This window comes from Peromyscus leucopus, chromosome 19 (assembly GCF_004664715.2).
Source record: "Peromyscus leucopus breed LL Stock chromosome 19, UCI_PerLeu_2.1, whole genome shotgun sequence".
NCBI classification, from domain to species: Eukaryota; Metazoa; Chordata; class Mammalia; order Rodentia; family Cricetidae; genus Peromyscus; species Peromyscus leucopus.
The window spans coordinates 46,455,852-46,475,426 of NC_051079.1; the positions used below are offsets into that span (position 1 = coordinate 46,455,852).

At 37.9% G+C, this 19,575-nt stretch overlaps 1 protein-coding gene across 1 annotated transcript in view; it reads left to right on the forward strand.

The window, feature by feature from the left end:
- Adamts19 (ADAM metallopeptidase with thrombospondin type 1 motif 19) overlaps window positions 1-19,575 on the forward strand; it is a 206,118-nt gene that overhangs the window by 115,720 nt on the left and 70,823 nt on the right. The window contains 3 exon segments of the mRNA XM_028893701.2: window positions 5,196-5,326; window positions 6,242-6,414; window positions 12,097-12,224. Coding sequence (XP_028749534.1) covers window positions 5,196-5,326; window positions 6,242-6,414; window positions 12,097-12,224 — 432 coding nt within the window.

Sequence of the window (19,575 nt, forward strand, 5' to 3'; positions counted from 1 at the left end):
AATGATATAATTTTTCAGAGCACTGATAAATTCTTTTAATTATAATTTTTTTCCTCAGGTATTCAGCTACTACAGACACTGACCAATAATTTTCTTTTTTGTGGTTGTTGTGTTTCACTGGTTTTGGTACCAGGGTTATATTGGCTTCAAGGAAGAGTTAGAGAGTGATTCTTCCATGTCTAGCATGAAATAATTTGAGGATGTTGATGTTAGTTCTTATTTGAAGATCAGGTAGAACTCAACACTGTAACCATCTAGACCTAGATTTTTGCTTTTTGTTGTTGTTGGTGGTGGTTCTGGTTTCTAGTTTATTTGGTTTGTTTGCTTTGGGTTTTGGTGGAGATTTTTTAAAATTATTCACTTTATCTTGATGTCATATTCATAGGTCATATGTATCTAGAAATTCATCCATTTCTTTTATATTTCTTACTTCAGATTTTTAACACCAATACTCCTCCTCCTGTTATTTCATAAATAGGAGTTTGCTAGCACAACTGCTAACAACAAAAACCTGGAGAGATATCATATTAATGACCCCATGTCACCCCTAACGCCTTGGAACAGTTGTGTCAGAAAAACAAATGTCACACAATACCCTCTGAGGTTCCAGAAAAGCACAGGCTTCCTGTGCAATAATGCACATGCTGCATAGTCACATAGCATGGGTTTACTTTTATACGAGTAGAAATTAATTTGAAAATGTTATAAAGAGGTAATGGTTTTATTCAGGCCCCACCCCTTAGTGAGATGTTACTGACAGTGGAAGGTTGGTAGGGGAGGGAGAATCATCCTTCTGTGAGGATGTGGCCACTCAGGTGTTTGCATTGATGAACCCACAGCCCTGTACGTATAAGAAGCACTAATTAGACTTAGGGTTAACCAACAAAAATGAAAGAAAGAAAAGAAGGAAGGGAGGGAGGGAGAGAAACAGGGAGGGATGGAGGGGGGAGGGAGGGAGGAGAACAAACGGAGTTGAGAGGAGGGCATGTTTAGAAGGATATGGGAGGTACTGGAAGAGGAAAATAGGAGGTAGATATGCACACATTTCATTTCATATATTATATTCTCAAAAATATTTTCTCCATAAAAAGTTAACCATTTGTGAAAAGAAGGAGGTTTGCTGGATTGGTTTTAGGAAGCCATGATGAATTGATATAAGCATGTAGTTCTATGATTTCTTTAATTAAAAAAGAAAAAAAACTACACATTGTTTAAATTGGGACTCCTTTTGAAGAGTTGAAGTGTTTTGTCACTTTCAATATGGGAATGGCCTCCTGGGGGACACTTCTGTGAAATAACAGCCAGTTGTTTACAGACTATGCCAAATGTTTTTCTATGAGGTTAAATGGAGAATGAAGATTGAAGTCTGTTTTATTTTTTCTCAAATTATACACAGAGGTGCAACAATGTGTGTTTATCAGGAGTGTTGTCTCATGACATTAACCTGAGTCATTTATTGCTCAAATCATAAAACTCTGGAAAGGCAATAATTTTTATCATCCTAGAAACACCAATGTGGAATCACAGAGGGATGCCTTGAACATCTGGCTGGAGTTCTCCAACATCACACAAGTCACTCATCTTATTTAGTGCCTCATTTTTGTAATGTGGATTCTAAATATTTTCACTCTAATAGTTTTCTTCTTATATACTTTAGAATAATTTAAATTCTTGAGATCTCTAAAGTCAATTTGTTCTTTCAACCAAAACTCTAATTACTTATCAAAGGTAAAATGTTTTCTTTCCTTGTGACCATGCTAATGATATTCTTCTAGAAGGTCTTAACGCTTTGCATTTGCAAATGCATAGTTGGTTTCCCAGTTTCTTGGGTCACGTGAGCTTCTTCCAAGCCCCATGTGTCCTAGATATTGTAGGAGCCATCATTCAGAGAACTTCCAAACTTGCGACATTACTGCTAATCTTTTTTTTTAACCAATTGTTTTTTCTATCTTTAATTTTTTTATTATTAAATTTTTTTCTATTTATCTTACATACCAACCACATTTTCTCCTACCTCCTCTCCTCCCATTCTCCCTTCGCCTCCTTTCTACTCCCTCTACCATCTACTTCTCAGAAAGGGTAAGGCCTCCCATGGGAGTCAACACAGCATGGCATATCAAGTTGAGCAGGTCCAAGTTCTGCCCCCCTGCATCAAGGCTGAGTGAGGCATCATTACTGCTAGTCTTTAAATGCCATAGGCTCACACTAAATGCTATTAGCTTGGTATAATGCAAAACAAGAAACAAAGCTGGGAAATTTTTAAGATTTTTTGCCATGGTGATAAGAACTAAGTGGTATTAAGTGTACTCCCACTAAGGGTGTTTGTTACCTATACAATTTTATTAGTCAAATGATCTTGAAGGTAGATGTTTATATACTGTTTTACATACCATTTTACAAGGTAAAAGAAGCATTTCTTTTTTCACGATATAACCATTGGACCATATGTAGCATTTTGATTAACAATGCAGAAAACATCAAGTTAATAAAGTATTTTGTACTAAACAGCAAGTAGGCAGGTTTTCTTTTATTCACAGCATTTGCTCAGAATAAAAAGAGAGGAAAGAATGCTTAAACAGCAACTTTGAATTAGATACCTTGAAGGACTCATTATTGCCTACTCATTTATCTTCCTGAGTTAAGACACTGGAAAAAGCTATGGTCTTTCACTACTGGAGATAATAAAGACCTCCACACTCTGACAACCACCAGGTGTATAAGCAGAAGGCCACTGTCAGCCTTGCCTGTCTCCCCGTTTCCACAGTGTGTACAGAGGGGGTGTTGAGAGGACGGTCCTGCCACTTTGACATCTCCTTGCCCCTCCACCAGTTCTGTTCTCGTAAACCTCCTATGCAGGTCCACATAATCATTTGGTGGCACAGAACACAACCAGATATGTTAGGGCATGTCTTGCCACAGAAATGATGGAAATTATATAGTATTAACATTTTTGTAAATAAAACTAATTTTGTAGATAATAGAATTTTTTGCTGTCTAAAGCATAAGTAGCATTTACTTCTTGAGGTTAAAAAATAACGGACATATGATAAAAATATGGTGCTACAAAACTTAAGGAGTGCATCACTAGAAAAGCTTTATATAGTAATTTATTGCATAATGATTTAAGCAAAATTAACACTTTCCGTAACACAGAAACAACACTACCTACAAGATGGAGAAGCAGGTCTCCTTGGTGCAGAGACCTGGTTGTCCGCAAGGGGACAAACCTTAGATAGCATGTTACAGTTTCTTTAAATATCACCAGTTTTTGTGTGCATGCTGGCTTGCATGTCTGTTTCCATTTTTCTTCATGTGCCAGATGTGATCTAGTTTAAATTATATGCAGACCGAATCGCAGTGCTTTCCAGAAGACTTCCAGCCTTCTATGAACTCTCGCCCAGTCCGTCAGTGCCAGCTTGCTGCTAAATGGGCAAGGGTCTATGATATGCACCCGGGGAAAAGTAAACACCCTCCGAGCAAGCCAAACACTGCGACCAACTCAAGTCTGACAGTTTTTAATACTGGGATTTTTCCATGGCTCCCATAACATTGAGTGCTTAAAGCTAGTACGTAATATGTAAGTTTCTACATTGACCATTTTTCCTGTATTTTTTTCACATTTCAGATTGAACCTTTCCATGAATCTCTAGTTTATTTATTAGTAAACTTACAATAGTGACACATCCCACCTTGTTTTTCAATATGGAACTTAATGCATACTAAATCTAAAAGAGGTTGAATTAAAATTTTGATGTAACAAAATATATAGAGAAAGTGATTAATTTTGCTTATAAAAAGTCAGTTGGATGTAAGCTAGATGATATAGTGTTGTTTTCTCAATTCTTCCCTCTAAAAGTAGTTAAAAAATCCTCAAAATAATTTTAAATCAAGACATTAATTAAAATCCTCTGAGTGAATGGAACTTTGGTTTATGAAAATCCATTCACAGCATTACTATAATGATACCCATAATAAGCTTCTTTTTAAAAATTTTTTTTAATTCATTTTAGATACCAACCACAGATGTCCCCTAATGAGCTTTTATGGTTACTATGGTTAACCACAAAAATCCTTTTGCATTGTGCTCTGTGCCACACTGAACTTCTGCAAAACATAAAATCTTTATGCTGAGTAAGCTTCTTTTGCACCTTGGACAGGAGCAAGATGAGACTCACAGTATTTCTGCATCTCTCTCAAAATCCTTTTCAAATCTTGATGCCTTTCAGTGTGGCAGATCCCCATGGTCAGAAAGATCAACTTTCCCAGCCTTGCTGTCTTATAATTGCTAATCTAAATGGTCCTAACATTATAACATGTTATTCACAGTATGATGTTGTGGCCTTGTACCTGTTTCCTGTGTCCATCATCTATGTGATTGATTTTCAGGAGAAATTGTAGAAGTCTTGTCCACATATTCCATCATTCCTCAATAACCATAGAGATAACTACTGGGTCTACCTATGATATCATTCCTCAAAAACCATAAAAGTAACCCCTTTCATGGCTATTGGTTTAACTCATGAAAAAGACACATGAATTTAAAGAAAAAAATTACGAAGACCACATGCCTTTCTTTGTTCTCATGGTAACACTTCCCAGTTAGAGATATTAAATTAGCTACAAAATTTGAAAGTGAAATGCAGAATTCTACAACCTAGTGCTCAGGTCTTTCAAACAAACTTGCCTTTCAAATGAGAACATGCTATAGTGTTAGTGGGAACTCATTTGCTGAAATGTTGGCTTCAACCTAGTTTCAGAAGGATGATTATTGCTGTTTGTCCCTACTTATTCATGGCTGCTTTGGAATCTGTTTTTCTCTTGTGTGTGTGTGTGGGGGGGGTATTTATGTCTTCCCCATTTTAATTAGTTTCACAGAATGTGTTAGCTTTTTTCCTTCTGCTTTTACGACCACTCTCTCTATTCTTTCTCCCTCCCCGAACAGGGTTTTTCTGCACTGTCCTAGTCAATCTCTGAGCACTGTTTTCATGCCGTGACTGTTAATGACACCAGCACCAAGCCAGTGGGCCTTGATATTGCAAGGGCTGGCTAACTCTTGTCTGTTGCAGTCTTCATATTTGGCCCTTGGGCTGCCATAGACCTAACTGACTTGCATTAATTTCCGTGACTGTATAGACCAGTGAATGATTTTCAGTTGTGCCCTGATTTGTTCACCTAAGACATGACTTTTGGAATAGTGGTGTAAGGCTGGAGAATGCACCCGCAGGACCCCTGCACCTGAGCCCTTGGCTGGAGAGTGGAGCACGTGGAGTTCCTGTAGCCGAAGCTGCAGTTCTGGGGTCAGCAGTCGAGAGCGCAAGTGTCCTGGGTAAAGTCACAGCTCCTGGTTTGGGGGAGGGCGTTTAGTCATCAGTTATGAAATACAAAGCTTTTTACATCTGTCAATCATAATGGAAAAGGAAAGAAACTGTTAGAACTGTACTTCTACTGCCTCGAATTACTTATATAAAATAAAAGCTCTCCTTTAAGCAGAAAACAATGATCAGCCTTTCTAAAAATGAGTAATGAAATCTACAAAAAAAAAAAAATCACATGTAAGTCTAATGAAAAGTACTTAAATGAGCAGGAGGTACATTAGACAAGTCAAGTAAACAGCTGAAGGAACTAAGAAAGGCAAGAGGATGATGGGACTTCAGAAAGGCAAAGGATGAGAGCCAACTTGGTGATGATAAAAGTTAAAAAGACAGAAACAGAAAGAACAAACAAAGAGCCATGCTGGGCCCAGGTACAGCTGAGGGTCTCTAACAGGCCCTCTTGCTCAAGTGCCACTGTCCCTGTGGGGAGCACAGGGGGGTGAGTTTGTCTCATAAAGACTCAGTTTGTCTTTATGGTCTTAAGGACACAATTCAGTTATACACAGCTGCAAATCTTCTGAATTTACTAAAAATATGAGTTTTATAATCCTCAGAGCCAATTGACACATGGGAAAGCTAGTCTTTACTTGTTGTCCTGAGCTCTGCCCTTGAATTACGTTTTCTGTTTTATCTAAAGTCAGTTTTATCATTCAAGGATTTTGAAAGATAATTTGAGCATTGAAAAAAATGGTTTTTTTCATATAATAGGCCTATGAATGTCCTCCTCTCCCCAGTCATTTAGCATGTCCATGCTTTAAAGAAACATTTTAATAGAAAGGATTATATCTTATAAATGTGATGGTTTTCACTTATAAAAGTTGGTACTTGTGGGGAAAGGGTGAAATTTATTATCTGTACTCTTTTTCTAGGCTAGGTTCTGAAGCAAGGGATTGTAATGGCCCCAGAAAACAATACAGAATATGTGAGAATCCACCTTGTCCTGCAGGTTTGCCTGGATTCAGAGACTGGCAATGTCAGGCCTATAGTGTTAGAACTTCGTACCCAAAGAATGCACTTCAGTGGCAAGCTGTCTTCGATGAAGGTATGGCCACCAGCTGAATGCCAGTTGTTTAATAATACTTGTGTTTTTCTACAAACCATCTAATAGTTATTTGTAGACTTTGGTTTTTTTCCTGACTTTTCTGGCATATAACAACCACAAGACTAAACATGTATATTTTTTTAAATTATTTTGAGCCATGACTATATACCTATTTGGATAGCTAAAATAAAAACATAATAAACATATCACATACTGGTAAAGATGAGAAGAAAGTGGAGATATCTAACATTGCTGATATGGCTGAATTGAGCAGCCACTCTGGAGGGAAGTTTGGAAGTCTCTAAAATAGTTGAACATGCAATGAACAATGTCGAAGTTGAATGCTTGAATAATGGAATACTATGCAACCAGTACTACTGAAAGATATAAAACCTGATGGATTGCAGGGCATTGTGCCAAATAAAAAATAGCAGGCACACAAGGCCATGTGTTACAGTGTGATCCATGGAGATAGCATTTTGAAGTGGCAAAAATTACAGAAAGGAAAATACATGGTGCTAGGGACTAGGGTTAGTGGTGGTGAGAAATGTGGCCTGCCTGTGGCAATGAAAATAATTGGTGCTAGGGACTAGGGTTAGTGGTGGTGAGAAATGTGGCCTGCCTGTGGCAATGGTACTTACACCCATGCATTGGATAAAATGGCACAGACTAGCACACACAGTTAACAGTGAACTCTTGGGTTTTACTATATGTTTTACTACAACGACCAAGGTACAGCCTTTGAGGATCCTAACTGAGAAGTACATGGGTTGTTTGCAGACTATCTTATTTTACAAACTGATAAATCTTTAATGACTTTAAAAAATAAGAATTTCAAGAAAATCATATGCTGCAATGTTAGTTTAGGATGACAGTACTCCCCATGATGACCAAATGTGCACTTGTGTGCCAGTGGGCAAAAGTGGCAGTCCACAGACATTTGTTTCATCTGGTTCCTACTAAGCAGCAGGATTCCAATTCCTCTTCCCAAGGCTAGTCTCCAGCTGTGTCCCTGATACCACCCTCTTCTCCTTTCCTGTTACCTTCTCGATCAGCTTGATTTTCTCTTTCTATATTTAAGTCCCTCTGTGTTGGGTGACTTATAATCCCAGTTCATAAAGAGATGTAGTTCCCCTCCTACACACACACACACACACACACACAACAAAAAAAAAAAAAAAAAAAAAAAAAAAAAACCTTACAGAACTTCCCTCTGGTGCACAGCCACCTTAAAATGTGGACCCACATTCTCCCATTACAATCTTTTGATTTCTTGCCTCCAATATGAACTTCCCTAACACAAATATTTATAATGTCCTGGAAGAGTCTCATGAAAATTAAGGCACTTGTGTGTGATTTCCTGTTCTATTTTTACTTGAAATGTCAAAGCAGTGACCAACCTTCTCCTGTCTGAACACTTGTATGTCTTGGAGTTCATGACCCAGCAGAAACCTGACTTCCCTAGTATGTCTCTAGTGCTGTCTCCTTCCGACTATTAAAAATGCTCTCGACTTGCACCGTTATCTTCTTCCTGGACAGACCATCATTACCGGGAGTTCAAATGTGCGAATAACTCATCCCATTATGTCTTTGGTTAGATTTTTCCTTGAGCTTCAAATTTATGTCTCCAATGAATTGCTTGGTATCTCTACTTAGATATCCTGGACCTTCTTAACCCTTCCTGTGGGTTCCCACTTGTTCCTTTTATGAGATCTAGTTCAATGAACACAACACCGTTTCAGCTACACAAACTTAACCACCTGATTATTAAGGATTTTTGTTGCCCCCTTAAACTTCTTCCTGACTTACCTCTATCATTGCTTTTTCCAGTCCCCAGTAGAAGCAAGAACAAATTCCATATCATCTTCAAGTACATAATGTTTACATGTTTCAAGTCCTTAGACAAGGGAGTTTCTTAGCATTATTTTCATTTTCAAGCTTTAATCTCACTTACTATTAATTTACCTTGAAACCTTGAGATTTGGGAAGGGAAACTCAGTTTATGTGAATCCTGTAGGAAGAGAGAATTTCCCTGATTACCCAAATTGGCCATATATCCCTTCCAAGCATCCCACAAGCATCATGTAATACCATGCTTTATGTCATCTCTATTCCCTCTAATGTCTGTTCTAAGTATAGTAATTGGTGTATATCAAACTTTTAATGATTTTTTCTTGCACAAATTTGTACATATTTTCAATATCTTTTCATTGTAAAGGTTTAGTTAATATGACCATTCACTTATTTGGTTATCTGAAGGATACCATCATCACCTATAATTGGCTGAAGGATTTAATAAAAGGTACATTCATTTGAAACCTACTTCCTCATGTGGAATAAGTGAGCAGAACAGGGTTCCTTCAGATTAAAGGAAAATCAGTCAAAATGAACATCAATGTATTCTTGTAAGAAATCACAGTAAAGGTGATTTATTAGGCAAGAGCCTATGACTTGAGTTTGATCTCTGCAACCCATGTTTTAGGAAGAGACAGACTCTGAAATGCTGCTCTCCACCTTACACACACACACACACACACACACACACACACACACACACACACACACACACACCAAGAATAAATAAAAATATTTAAAATAAATAAATCATAATGGCCGGGCGGTGGTGGCGCACGCCTTTAATCCCAGCACTCGGGAGGCAGAGCCAGGCGGATCTCTGTGAGTTTGAGGCCAGCCTGGTCTCCAAAGCGAGTTCCAGGAAAGGCGCAAAGCTACACAGAGAAACCCTGTCTCGAAAAACCAAAAAAAAAATAAATAAATAAATAAAATAAATAAATAAATAAATCATAATGAATGAAAGAAATCCTGAGTTATATCATCATATTTACCATCAGTGAATTATACTATTTATATAATCAAAAGATAAGCACTTTAAAATTAAATTTATATTTAAATGATTCATATAACAGAATATTGTACATTTTTATATGGTGCCATCAATATTTTTATAATATTGTGCAATGTTCAAAGAAAAGTAAACATATTTATGTCCTTAAACATTTACCATTTCTTTATGCTAAAACTGTCAACTGTTTTTCTCCTGCCCTAAAAAATGTGTAGTACATTCTGTTGTCACATAATCAGTCTGTGACAGGCAGCACACCAGGACTCCTTAGCACCCACTGGACAGATTTTCCGTATGTATCGTGCCTCTGTCTCACCAGACTCTGGTAATCACCATTCTATGCTCAACTTCTGAGATCAACTTTCATGTTCAAATATGAGTGAGATCATGTGATATTTACCTTTCTTGCCTGTGTTATATCACGTAACATGATAGTCTTAAATTCTATCCATTGTGCTGAAAAATGACAGGACTTCATACTTTTAGCATTATAGAGTATATTGTCCTTATCTACCCAGACACTGATACATAGTTTATTTCCGTTTCTTGATTATTGTAACTACTGCTACCATGATTTTGAATCTCTCTTTTCCACACTGACTTAGTTTTCTTTCACGACATGCTTAACAGTTGGCATGCTGGATCATATGAAAGTTCATTTAACTTTTTACTAAGCATCCTTCCTACACACCTGCAACCAAGTGCAAAATTTCCCTTTTCTCTACATTCAGTTCAACATATGCTATCTTTCTGATAATGGTCCTTCTCTAGGGTGAGGCCATATTTTATTGTGATTTTGAATTGCATATTTTTAACCACTTTTCAATACGGATCCATTGAGTTCATCAGTCTGTATGATTGATAAAATACACAATAACTACCCTTTATATCACACTGGGAAGAAAATGAAATATATGATTTTGTAAATCCAAATTCTTGATAATACATGTTATCTTATAATATAGTGGTTACATCTGTTATTCTTTTATGATGCATAACCATGGAAGGATATCTGGATATAGGATCTTACTGAGGTAGAGACTATTCCTTGTTATAAACAAAAGTGATTTGTGGCTTCAGTGTTCGTGTAGCTTCATCCCCTCTGAAGGCTGAAGCTCTGCTGATAATCCATGTGCAATGTGCACCTTGGGCGAGGGCTGTCCCTTTAAATCAAGTCACCTGCTTGCCAAGTACTGGCATGCTTCAGGGATCACCTTGGTGCCACAGTCTCCAGTGTATTCTCCAGGAAGAAAGAATGGGATCAAAGATTTATGACATCTATAGTAAAGTTAAATTATGGAGATTGTATTGACAATATGATACAAAAGGAAAAATACAGAGATATTTTTTCCTCAGACTTCTTGTTTGGAATATGAGTGGGATTGCCTCGAGGGCTCATTCCTTTCAACTCATGTATCTGAGGTGCTTCGGTCTTTAGTGAAAATTCTAGGAAGAGAATTACATTTACCGCTTTTGAAGTGCTGTGGTTGTAGCAGCTGCTTTTAAGTCCAAAGATCTGACACAGTAAGCAGTCCTCGAAGAAGCACACTTTGCTTTGAGGTGTGAGAGCACACTGAACTGCTTTACTGTGGCTTCTAATGGCATCTTAAAGGAAAATTTCAAAACCATGCACATTAAAGGCCGTATTCCAACTCCCCCAAATTGTTCAGAGCGGCGTTCAGAAGCCACATGTGAAAACTGTTTGAAATGTTCGGTTTTGAAGGCTCATTTAACTGTCTGTCTTCTCTTTGCAAAGTGATCCCCCGTTCCATGCCTCTGGCTGTTATTTGGTATTTATAGAATACCATCAGCACACGTGGAACTTTGCTGAAGACACAAGAGCCGTGTCAAGGGCTGTAAACTATTTTCCATCCTATTTATACAAGTTTAATAAGCAGTAAAGGGCTGACTGGGGTCGAGCCAGGAGAGTAGTAATGTAGCATGGAGGCTGTGCTGAAGTTTCAGATTTGATTATCTGTACTCTTGGTGTCACCAAATAGTACAGATCCTCCATAAATGGCTTCAAAGTAGAAACACGTTTTAAAAAACGATGCCACTTTTGAGTCTAAGAGGTGAGTCTTTGAAATCCAACCCTCCTACTTCATGCTCGGCGAGGCACGGAGGAAGAATGCGAGCGGCTCAGGGATTCCTCACCCTGAATCAATAGTTCCTACCCTGGACATCCAGCGCACTGACATGGTGTCTGAGTAAGCAGTGAAGGGATTGAGTCCTCCTAACAACATCAGCACTTGGGAAGGTGGAAGTTCCCACACAATCTCGCTTGTTGTTTATGAAACCGCAGAATACAGAGTGTCGGATGACAGTTGTTTTTCCTGCTTTAGTAATTTTGTATTTGAAAATGCATGTAAAAATTAAATATTATTATGCTAAGATTTATGAGTGAGAGACATTGAAAGAACTTCATGTCTGAATAAAATTAATCAAATGAGTAGAATCCTGATGTGTGATTAGAGTAAGGAAACTGCCATTCCAAAAGATACGGACAAAAATTGGGATGGACCAAATATATTTCAGGAGAAATTGTTTTGTTTTCTGTAGTTTTGTGCCAGAAAATGCACATCTGAAAATCATTTGAAACCAGATTTCTAAAGGTGGTGATTAATATGCACTGGATGCTTCTAAGGAAAACATGTCATCTAATATAATAAACCTCTAGTATGAATCTATTTTAATGTTATATTGCTCAATTAGCATTGAATTATATTTTCCATAATAGCAGTATCATTATGGAAAAAATAGAGCTTAAGATAAAAAATATTGATGAGTCAATATTCTTCTCTTATCTATTTTGTGTATAGAAAAACCATGCGCCTTGTTTTGCTCTCCTGTTGGAAAGGAACAGTCTGTTCTTCTATCAGAAAAGGTGATGGATGGAACTTCTTGTGGATACCAGGGATTAGATATATGTGCAAATGGCAGGTGCCAGGTAAGATATTCCTGAAGTGAAACTCTACATGCTGAAGTGATACCATGGGTCTACCGGGAAGCTTCATAACATGGTGAAACGCTTTGGGTTGAGGTTCAGGAGAATTGGGTGGTTCAGACATTTCTGGGATTGCGAGTAAGACAAATTAAACTTGAAATGCCATGTCTCCACCTGTATAAGGATGAGTGAGAACTGAGTGATCCACAGATCCCATTGACAGCTGAAAGAATTGGTGATTTTAAGATATAGACATAGATCTCATTCTTAAAGTCGGAACACTTATCTGTCAGAACATTCCAGAACAAAGAGTCGAACACTCCAGTTTTCCAGTTCTCTCCTATCCTGAGATATGAGTCACAATAAATTAAGAACCAGTCATACTTGTCATATTACCTACCAACATTACAGACTCAATCAATTTTCAAAGGCAGTCTCTATTTTTAATGGTAGCTTTTGTAATTGGTTTGCTCTTAAAATGTTCATTTACCGTGAACTTGTGAGCTCCTTTGCATCAGTCTTTAGAAACAGATCATCTGTCAAAGGAGCATGAATAACCCAGTGGAAATATCAAAGGCTACAATGCAAATTTTCTCCTCATAACTCTGATACTGTATCAGATTGTCTTCCCCTGGAAGATTAGTAAACAGAAAGTTCAATGTCAAACATCTCGGTGATCACCGTGAACACGGGGAGAGGACTGGACACAGGAAAATGCTGACCCCACAAGGACTTCTTATGGGCTGGCTTTCCAGTGTTGTCATTTTAGAGGCTGAGAAAAGAGACCTTTCTGTCCTCAGATGCGTGTGTGTGTGTGTGTGTGTGTGTGTGTGTGTGTGTGTGTGTGTTCAAGCAACTCCTGGAAGTAAATGTGTCCTTAGGGGCAATATGGCTCAGTTTGTTAGTGAGTTAGTTAGTTTGTTGCAATTTTTATTCTAGGCAATTTCTGATGTGTTTTCTAGAAATGGGAGAGAAATGAATTAACTGAGTGTAACTGTACTAAAGGCACAGTTTCTCTTGGGAAACTGTGTTCTCAAATCAGTCAAACACTCTAGGCACACATGCATGAAGTGATCTGCAAATTTACTTTGTAGAACAATGACCAGTAAATTTGTTCTATATAGTTCTCTGAAAATCACATAATGATTCCTTCAACCCTACCACTGAGAAAATACACAGTTGAACACACACAAGCTTTGCATGGATTGATGAGTGACCCAATATCAGCTATAGACTTAGAGTTAGAAACTGGAACCTCATACAACTTGAGTGTTCCTTGGTCTCAACGTTCTGTGCTATGATGCTGTAAAGTTTGACACTGAGCTGTGTGGTACTGTCACACACATCAGCAAAAAATGACTGTGATTTGAAAAATGTCCAGTGGTAATAGTCTTTAAACATATTTTTGCTTTCAGAATTATATATTACAGAATTAAACTTGCAATTTCATTTCATTCGTGATGTATGATTCTACCTGGTTAGTGTATTTGTAAATTGATTCATTTTTAAAAATTAATATTCCTAATGGTATTTGTCAGATATGGTAACCCAAACATCTATGATTGTCACATCACAGTGCTGTATGTCCCTCATATTTTAGAGTCTTGTGCTAGACATTAAAATTATGCCAACCAACATTCTACACAAAGGCTTCCATAAATCTGATTATTATAATTTGAGTAGAATTCTCTGAAATGGCATATGACTTCTGTCTGCATCAGAATATATCAAGATTCAGGGTTGTTTTTTTTTTTTTTAATTAAAATACATCATTTGGTCAAAATACGATGAAAAGCATGCAGAATTTTCTGACAGTACTCTGAAAACTAGGAGTTTGACTAGCTTGCTTTGTTTTTAATCTCAGATGTATAGTGGCAAAACTAACTCTGGAATTCTAAGTATGATGAATACAGAGCTCCAAAAGGGGGGTCATGGAGCAGCCTGTTTTGCCCAGTAATGTTTCTGTTGCCGTAAAGATAAGGAAGGGTTTTCCTGGTCATCCAGTGGCAAAAGTAAATACTGAATGATATCCCAATGTTGTTTTGAACAAAAGAAACTATTATTGAAGAAAATGGAATTATTGAGGATATTGGAAGGACTCATGTTCTGGTCCGTATGTTCATGCCACTGAGCAGCTGAATTGCACTGCACAGGTGGCCTCACTTCCTAAGTGAACCAAGTGCAGGAACTGACAACCCTGGATGACACAAGGAAGTGTGAGTTCCTGAAAAAATCACTTTTACATGTTCCTAGAATTATTCTGTCCAAAGAAAGCTGAGATCAAATGAATTTACTATTTTCTATTGAATAAATATTGCCATTCATTGATACTGAGGAGATATGATTCTGTTTTCCCAAGTTGAGCATACATAAACCAAGAAGAATTTATTTATCAATACTTCAAAAAAGCCATTGAGAGACCCTTCTCCATAGAATAGTTTCAAAAGAGAGACTGATAACTAATACATGACAAGTGACCCTAATACATGGGGAAATTTTAAATACAAAAATTAGAATCAGCCGGGCGGTGGTGGTGCATGCCTTTAATCCCAGCACTGGGGAGGCAGAGCCAGGCGGACCATTGTGAGTTTGAGGCCAGCCTGGTCTACAGAGCGAGATCCCTGTCTCGAAAAAACAAACAAACAAAAAATTAGAATCAAATTGTGACTGGTGTTGACACTGTTAGGATCTGGGAAGCAAACAGATTATAAATAGCAGCTAAGGGGTGGATATTCAGAGACAGTAAAAGGCACATAAATGCTGCCTATGGAGGCATACCTTCCTCATGTCAGAGTGCCCAGCAGTGTCAAAGCATACAGTCTGTGGTTAGTGGAGGGCTTTGGTCAGCTAGTCAAGCTTATTTCAAAAGTGACCATCACAAGAAGTGCTTAAAATACAACATGTGTGGAGGTCACCTGGCAGGAGTCAGGAACACCTGGATGCTGGCTAAGAAAAAAAAAATCTGCCCTTTGTGTTTAAATGGAAAAATGTAGGATGGAGATTAAAGAGCATCTGGAAATAAATACTTAAGCAGTGAAAGTTGAAGTCTTTGCGTTTTATAACTGGTAGTCTCAGCAGACTCACATGAACTTGAAAACAGAAAATGAACAGCTTAGGAAGGTCATGCGAGTAGCATGAATATAATGGATTTTTATAAAAATTCACACCACCTTTCCTCCTCCTCAGTCTTTCCTATATCCTACCAACCATTCTTCCCTCCCAGTCTCCTATGTTCCATTTTAAACTCACTGCACCCACTTAGTGCTGCCAGGATGTGCATGGGTGTAGGGTCATTCACTGGTCGATGGGTAACCTCCCTAAAGCAAAGTACTTCTCCCTAGATAGAGCGTCATCTATCAGTTGCTCACAGCTCTTCATCTAGCGAAGGAACTTCATGAGCATCTCTGCCACCTGTGCTGGGATTTTTGTCTTCCTTGATTTTATACATTCATAGCTGCTAAGAGTTAGTATGTGTAACTGCCCTGGCATGTCCTGGAAACACTTTTTTAAATGGAATTATCCACCTTTTCTTCTCTCATGATTGCTAAGTCTTGGGAGAATGGTATGGGCCTATTACACCATCTGTTACAGTTAAAAGAAGTGTCTCTGGCTAAGGCTGAGATATGCACAATTCTGTGGTTACACAGATAAGAACTTAGGGGAGCAGTTTAGCACCCTGCACATTTACCATAGTTACAGTGATAGGTCCTCTCCTCAGGACTATAACCCAGCCATGGGTTCTTGGCCCTCCCTGTTAATGGATGACACACATAAGTTACGTTTCCCTGGGTGGGCCTTAAAACCTAATCCTCTATGCCCATAAAAACTCGCCACTATTGCACCAAAGTTTTCATTTCGCCGGACACTGGAACTATAGTTTTCAGGGTTCCCAGTTGGATACAACTGTTGGTTACTTCCCTGGTATCATGCATAGCACCTCCCAGCCTCATGAAAGCTAGAGAGGAGAGACAGCACTCCCATGCGGACACCAGCTGGATTTTTACCTGTTCTGTGACTCAAAAATGGCAATAGACTGTAATGTTTAGAGGAGCTAAGTGACCCAGATCTTGGAAAGAGCTTCGTCATACCTGCCACTGGGCCTATTTTTTTTTTTTTTTAGATAACTAGAGCATCTGGAGAGCAGTATTCCCCTGTTATAGCTGACTCCACTTGAACTCCTCTTAGATAGGCAGAAGTGTGTGTTTTAGGAAGCTTTTCTACTGCTACTGGGTTTCTACATGGCTTTTTTGAAGGTCTTTAGTGCTGGTCTTCTCTCCCTCCATATTGTTACTCCTCAAACATGCCCTCCTTTGTCCCATCCCATTAACCTTTCTTGCCCACTGTTTTATATTCCCTGTTCATGACAACTGAGTTTTCCTCTCTTTGTTCCCTTGTAATCTTGTCCCCTCATTGTCCCTTACTAGTTTCCTGGCCACTTCAATTTAAAAACATGTTTCTAAAGATTCCAAGCCAGCACCCTCATTTGAGAGAGAACTGGTGAAGTTTGCGTCTCTGGGTGTGGTTGTTCCTCACTCAGAATCTTTGCGGCTCCCTTCATTCCCTGCAACATCCATAATTTCATTTTTGTTCTTTGTAGTGAAGTGATGTTCCATTGTGTAAGTGTACCACACTGTTATTATACCACTCATCAGTGTATGGACTTCAGAACGGTCTTCACTTCCTGAATATTGTACATAGATCAGCACTGAACATGGATGATCAAGCGTTTCTGTAGTGGGATAGAGAGTCCTTTGGATTACGCCCGAAAGTGGTATCATTGAACTATACGATCGAGCTAGTCTAGCCTTTTGAGGAATTTCCACACTGAGTTCCGTAGTGGCTGTACATGTTTGCACTTCTGCTAACAGTGAGTAAGGTTTCCCCTTCTACACATCCAAGCCAGCATTCATTGCCATTTGTTTTTATGATCTTGGCTATTCTGGCTGGAGTAAGATGAAATCTCAAAGTAGTTTTCACTTGCATTTTCCTGATGTTGTACCTCAGCCATTTGAGAACTGTTGTTTAGTTTTCTTAGTATTCAACTTTATATTTTAAGTCCTTTATTTATTCTAGATTCTACCCCACTCCTGGATATATGGCTGGGATATACAAAATTGGTTATTTCCCATTTTTTTTTTAGGCTGCCTCTTCATTTGATTGATTGTGTCCTTTGCCATATAGAAATTTGTATTTCATGAGGACCCATTTACTAAGTATTAAGATTGTTAATCTTAATACTTAGGTTACCAGGGTCCTGTCCAGAAAGTCCTTACCTGTGCATATAAATTCAAGTGTATTCACCAGCTTCTCCTCTAACATACTAAAGCATCAGGAATTACATTGAGAGTGTTGGTCCACTTACAGTTGAGTTTGGTACAGAGTGAAAGATAGGACTTAATTACTTTCTTCTACATGGAGCTATCCAGTTGGACAGGAGCCATTTGTTGAAGGCTACTGTCTTCTCTTCAATGTGTATTTTGGCCTCTGTAAAAATCAGGTCTCTATAGGTGTGTGAATTATATATGGGTAATCAGTTTTATTCCCTTGTTCAATGCATCTGTTTAATGGTAACTCCATGGTCTTTTTATTGCTATGGCTCTGTATTATAACTTGAAATTGGGGGTTGTAATACCTCACAGCGGTATTTTCATTCTTTGGATTTGTCTGTCTATTCTAGGTCTTTTGTGTTTTCATATAAATTTTAAGGTTGTGTTTTTAAGATCCATGAAGAACTGCATTGGGATTTTGGTGGAGACTGTACTGAATTTATAGATTGCCTTCAGTAGCGTGACCACTGTCCCAATACTGATCCTACCAATCCATGATGCATACTTCTGGTGTATGCCTCAATCTCTTTCCTCGTAGTCCTAAAGTATTCGCTTTATAGGCCTTTCACTTCCACGGTTAGATTTAATTCAAGATATTGTCTGAGGTGTATCTATGGGTGCCTGTTTTCTGTATAATTTTTCATCCTGCTGCTTTTTTCTGAGCATGTTTATCAACTGTAGATGTTTTAGGAGTTAGTGTAATGCTGGCTTTGTGAAAAGAATTTGGAAGCAGCCTTTCCTCTTCTATTTTATGGAACAGTCTGAGAAACATCAGCTTTAGTTCTTCCTTAAAGGTCTGCTAGAACTCTGCAATAAATCCACCTACGCCTGGGCTGGTTTGGGTTTGGAGGATTTTTATTGCAGACTCAACCTTGTTATTCATGATGGATTTATTTAAATATTTATGTCTTCCTGGATTACTTCGGCATGTCAGAAGCATTAAGAAACTCCTCAATTTCTTTATACTTTCCAGTTTTGTGGAATGGAGGTTTTGGAAGCATGTTCTTCCCGTACTCTGGATTTCAATGGTGTCTGTTGTAATATCTCCTTTTGCATCACTAATTTTATTAATTTGAGTCTTCTTTTTTTTGTTAATCTGGCTAAGGTTTTGTCAAACTTGTTTATCTTTTCAAGGAACCAGATCTTCCTTTAAGTGATTGTATTTTTTTTCATTCTTTTTTCATTAATTTCTGCTTTGATCTTGATGATTTCTCGCTGTTTACTGTTTTGGGTGTTTGTTTGGATTTTATTTTTCCAAGGCTTTACAGTACATCGCTGAGTTGTTTGTTCAGTTTTGATGTAAGCACTTAGAGCAGTAACCTTTCCTCATAGGTCTGCCTTTGTTATACCCTGTAGATTTAATTCAATACGTCACATTTTATTTTTATTTTTTCCTACTCTAACTAAGTTTCAACTTTCTCTTTTTATTTTTTGAATAATCCATCCAGTGCCGATAAATCTCCATGACTGTATATTTTCTGTGGTTTTTTTTTATTACTGTTAATACTTACTTTTACTTTATTGAGGTTAAATAAGATATAAAGAGTTATTTATTCCCTATATTTGTTGGTAGTTTATTTTTTTATGTTCCACTATATGCTCTGTTGGGTTGAAGGATCCGTGAGCTACTGAGATAAACATATATTCTCTAGTGTGTGGATGGAATGTTCTGTCTGTTTGGTCCATTTGAACTATGACATCCCTTACCTCCGCCACTCTTTTGTTCACGTCCCCCACCTCAGATGATCTGTCTTTTGGTGAATGTAGAGTGTTGGCATTACCTTATATGAATGTGCTAGCGTTAATCTGTTGCATCATGTTTAGAGGAACTTGATTCATAAAGTTTGGTGCATGAAAGTTTGTCATGTCTTCTTCCTGAAATGTTCTTTTTTTTTTTTTTTTTTTCAGTATGAAGTAACCTACTGCTGTAGCTGGAAGTTATCTGTGTCCCACCTGGCATCTCTTCTAATTAGTTTAATTTCGAAGTCCGTTTTCTCAGTTATTAGAACAGCAACTACTTCTTGTTT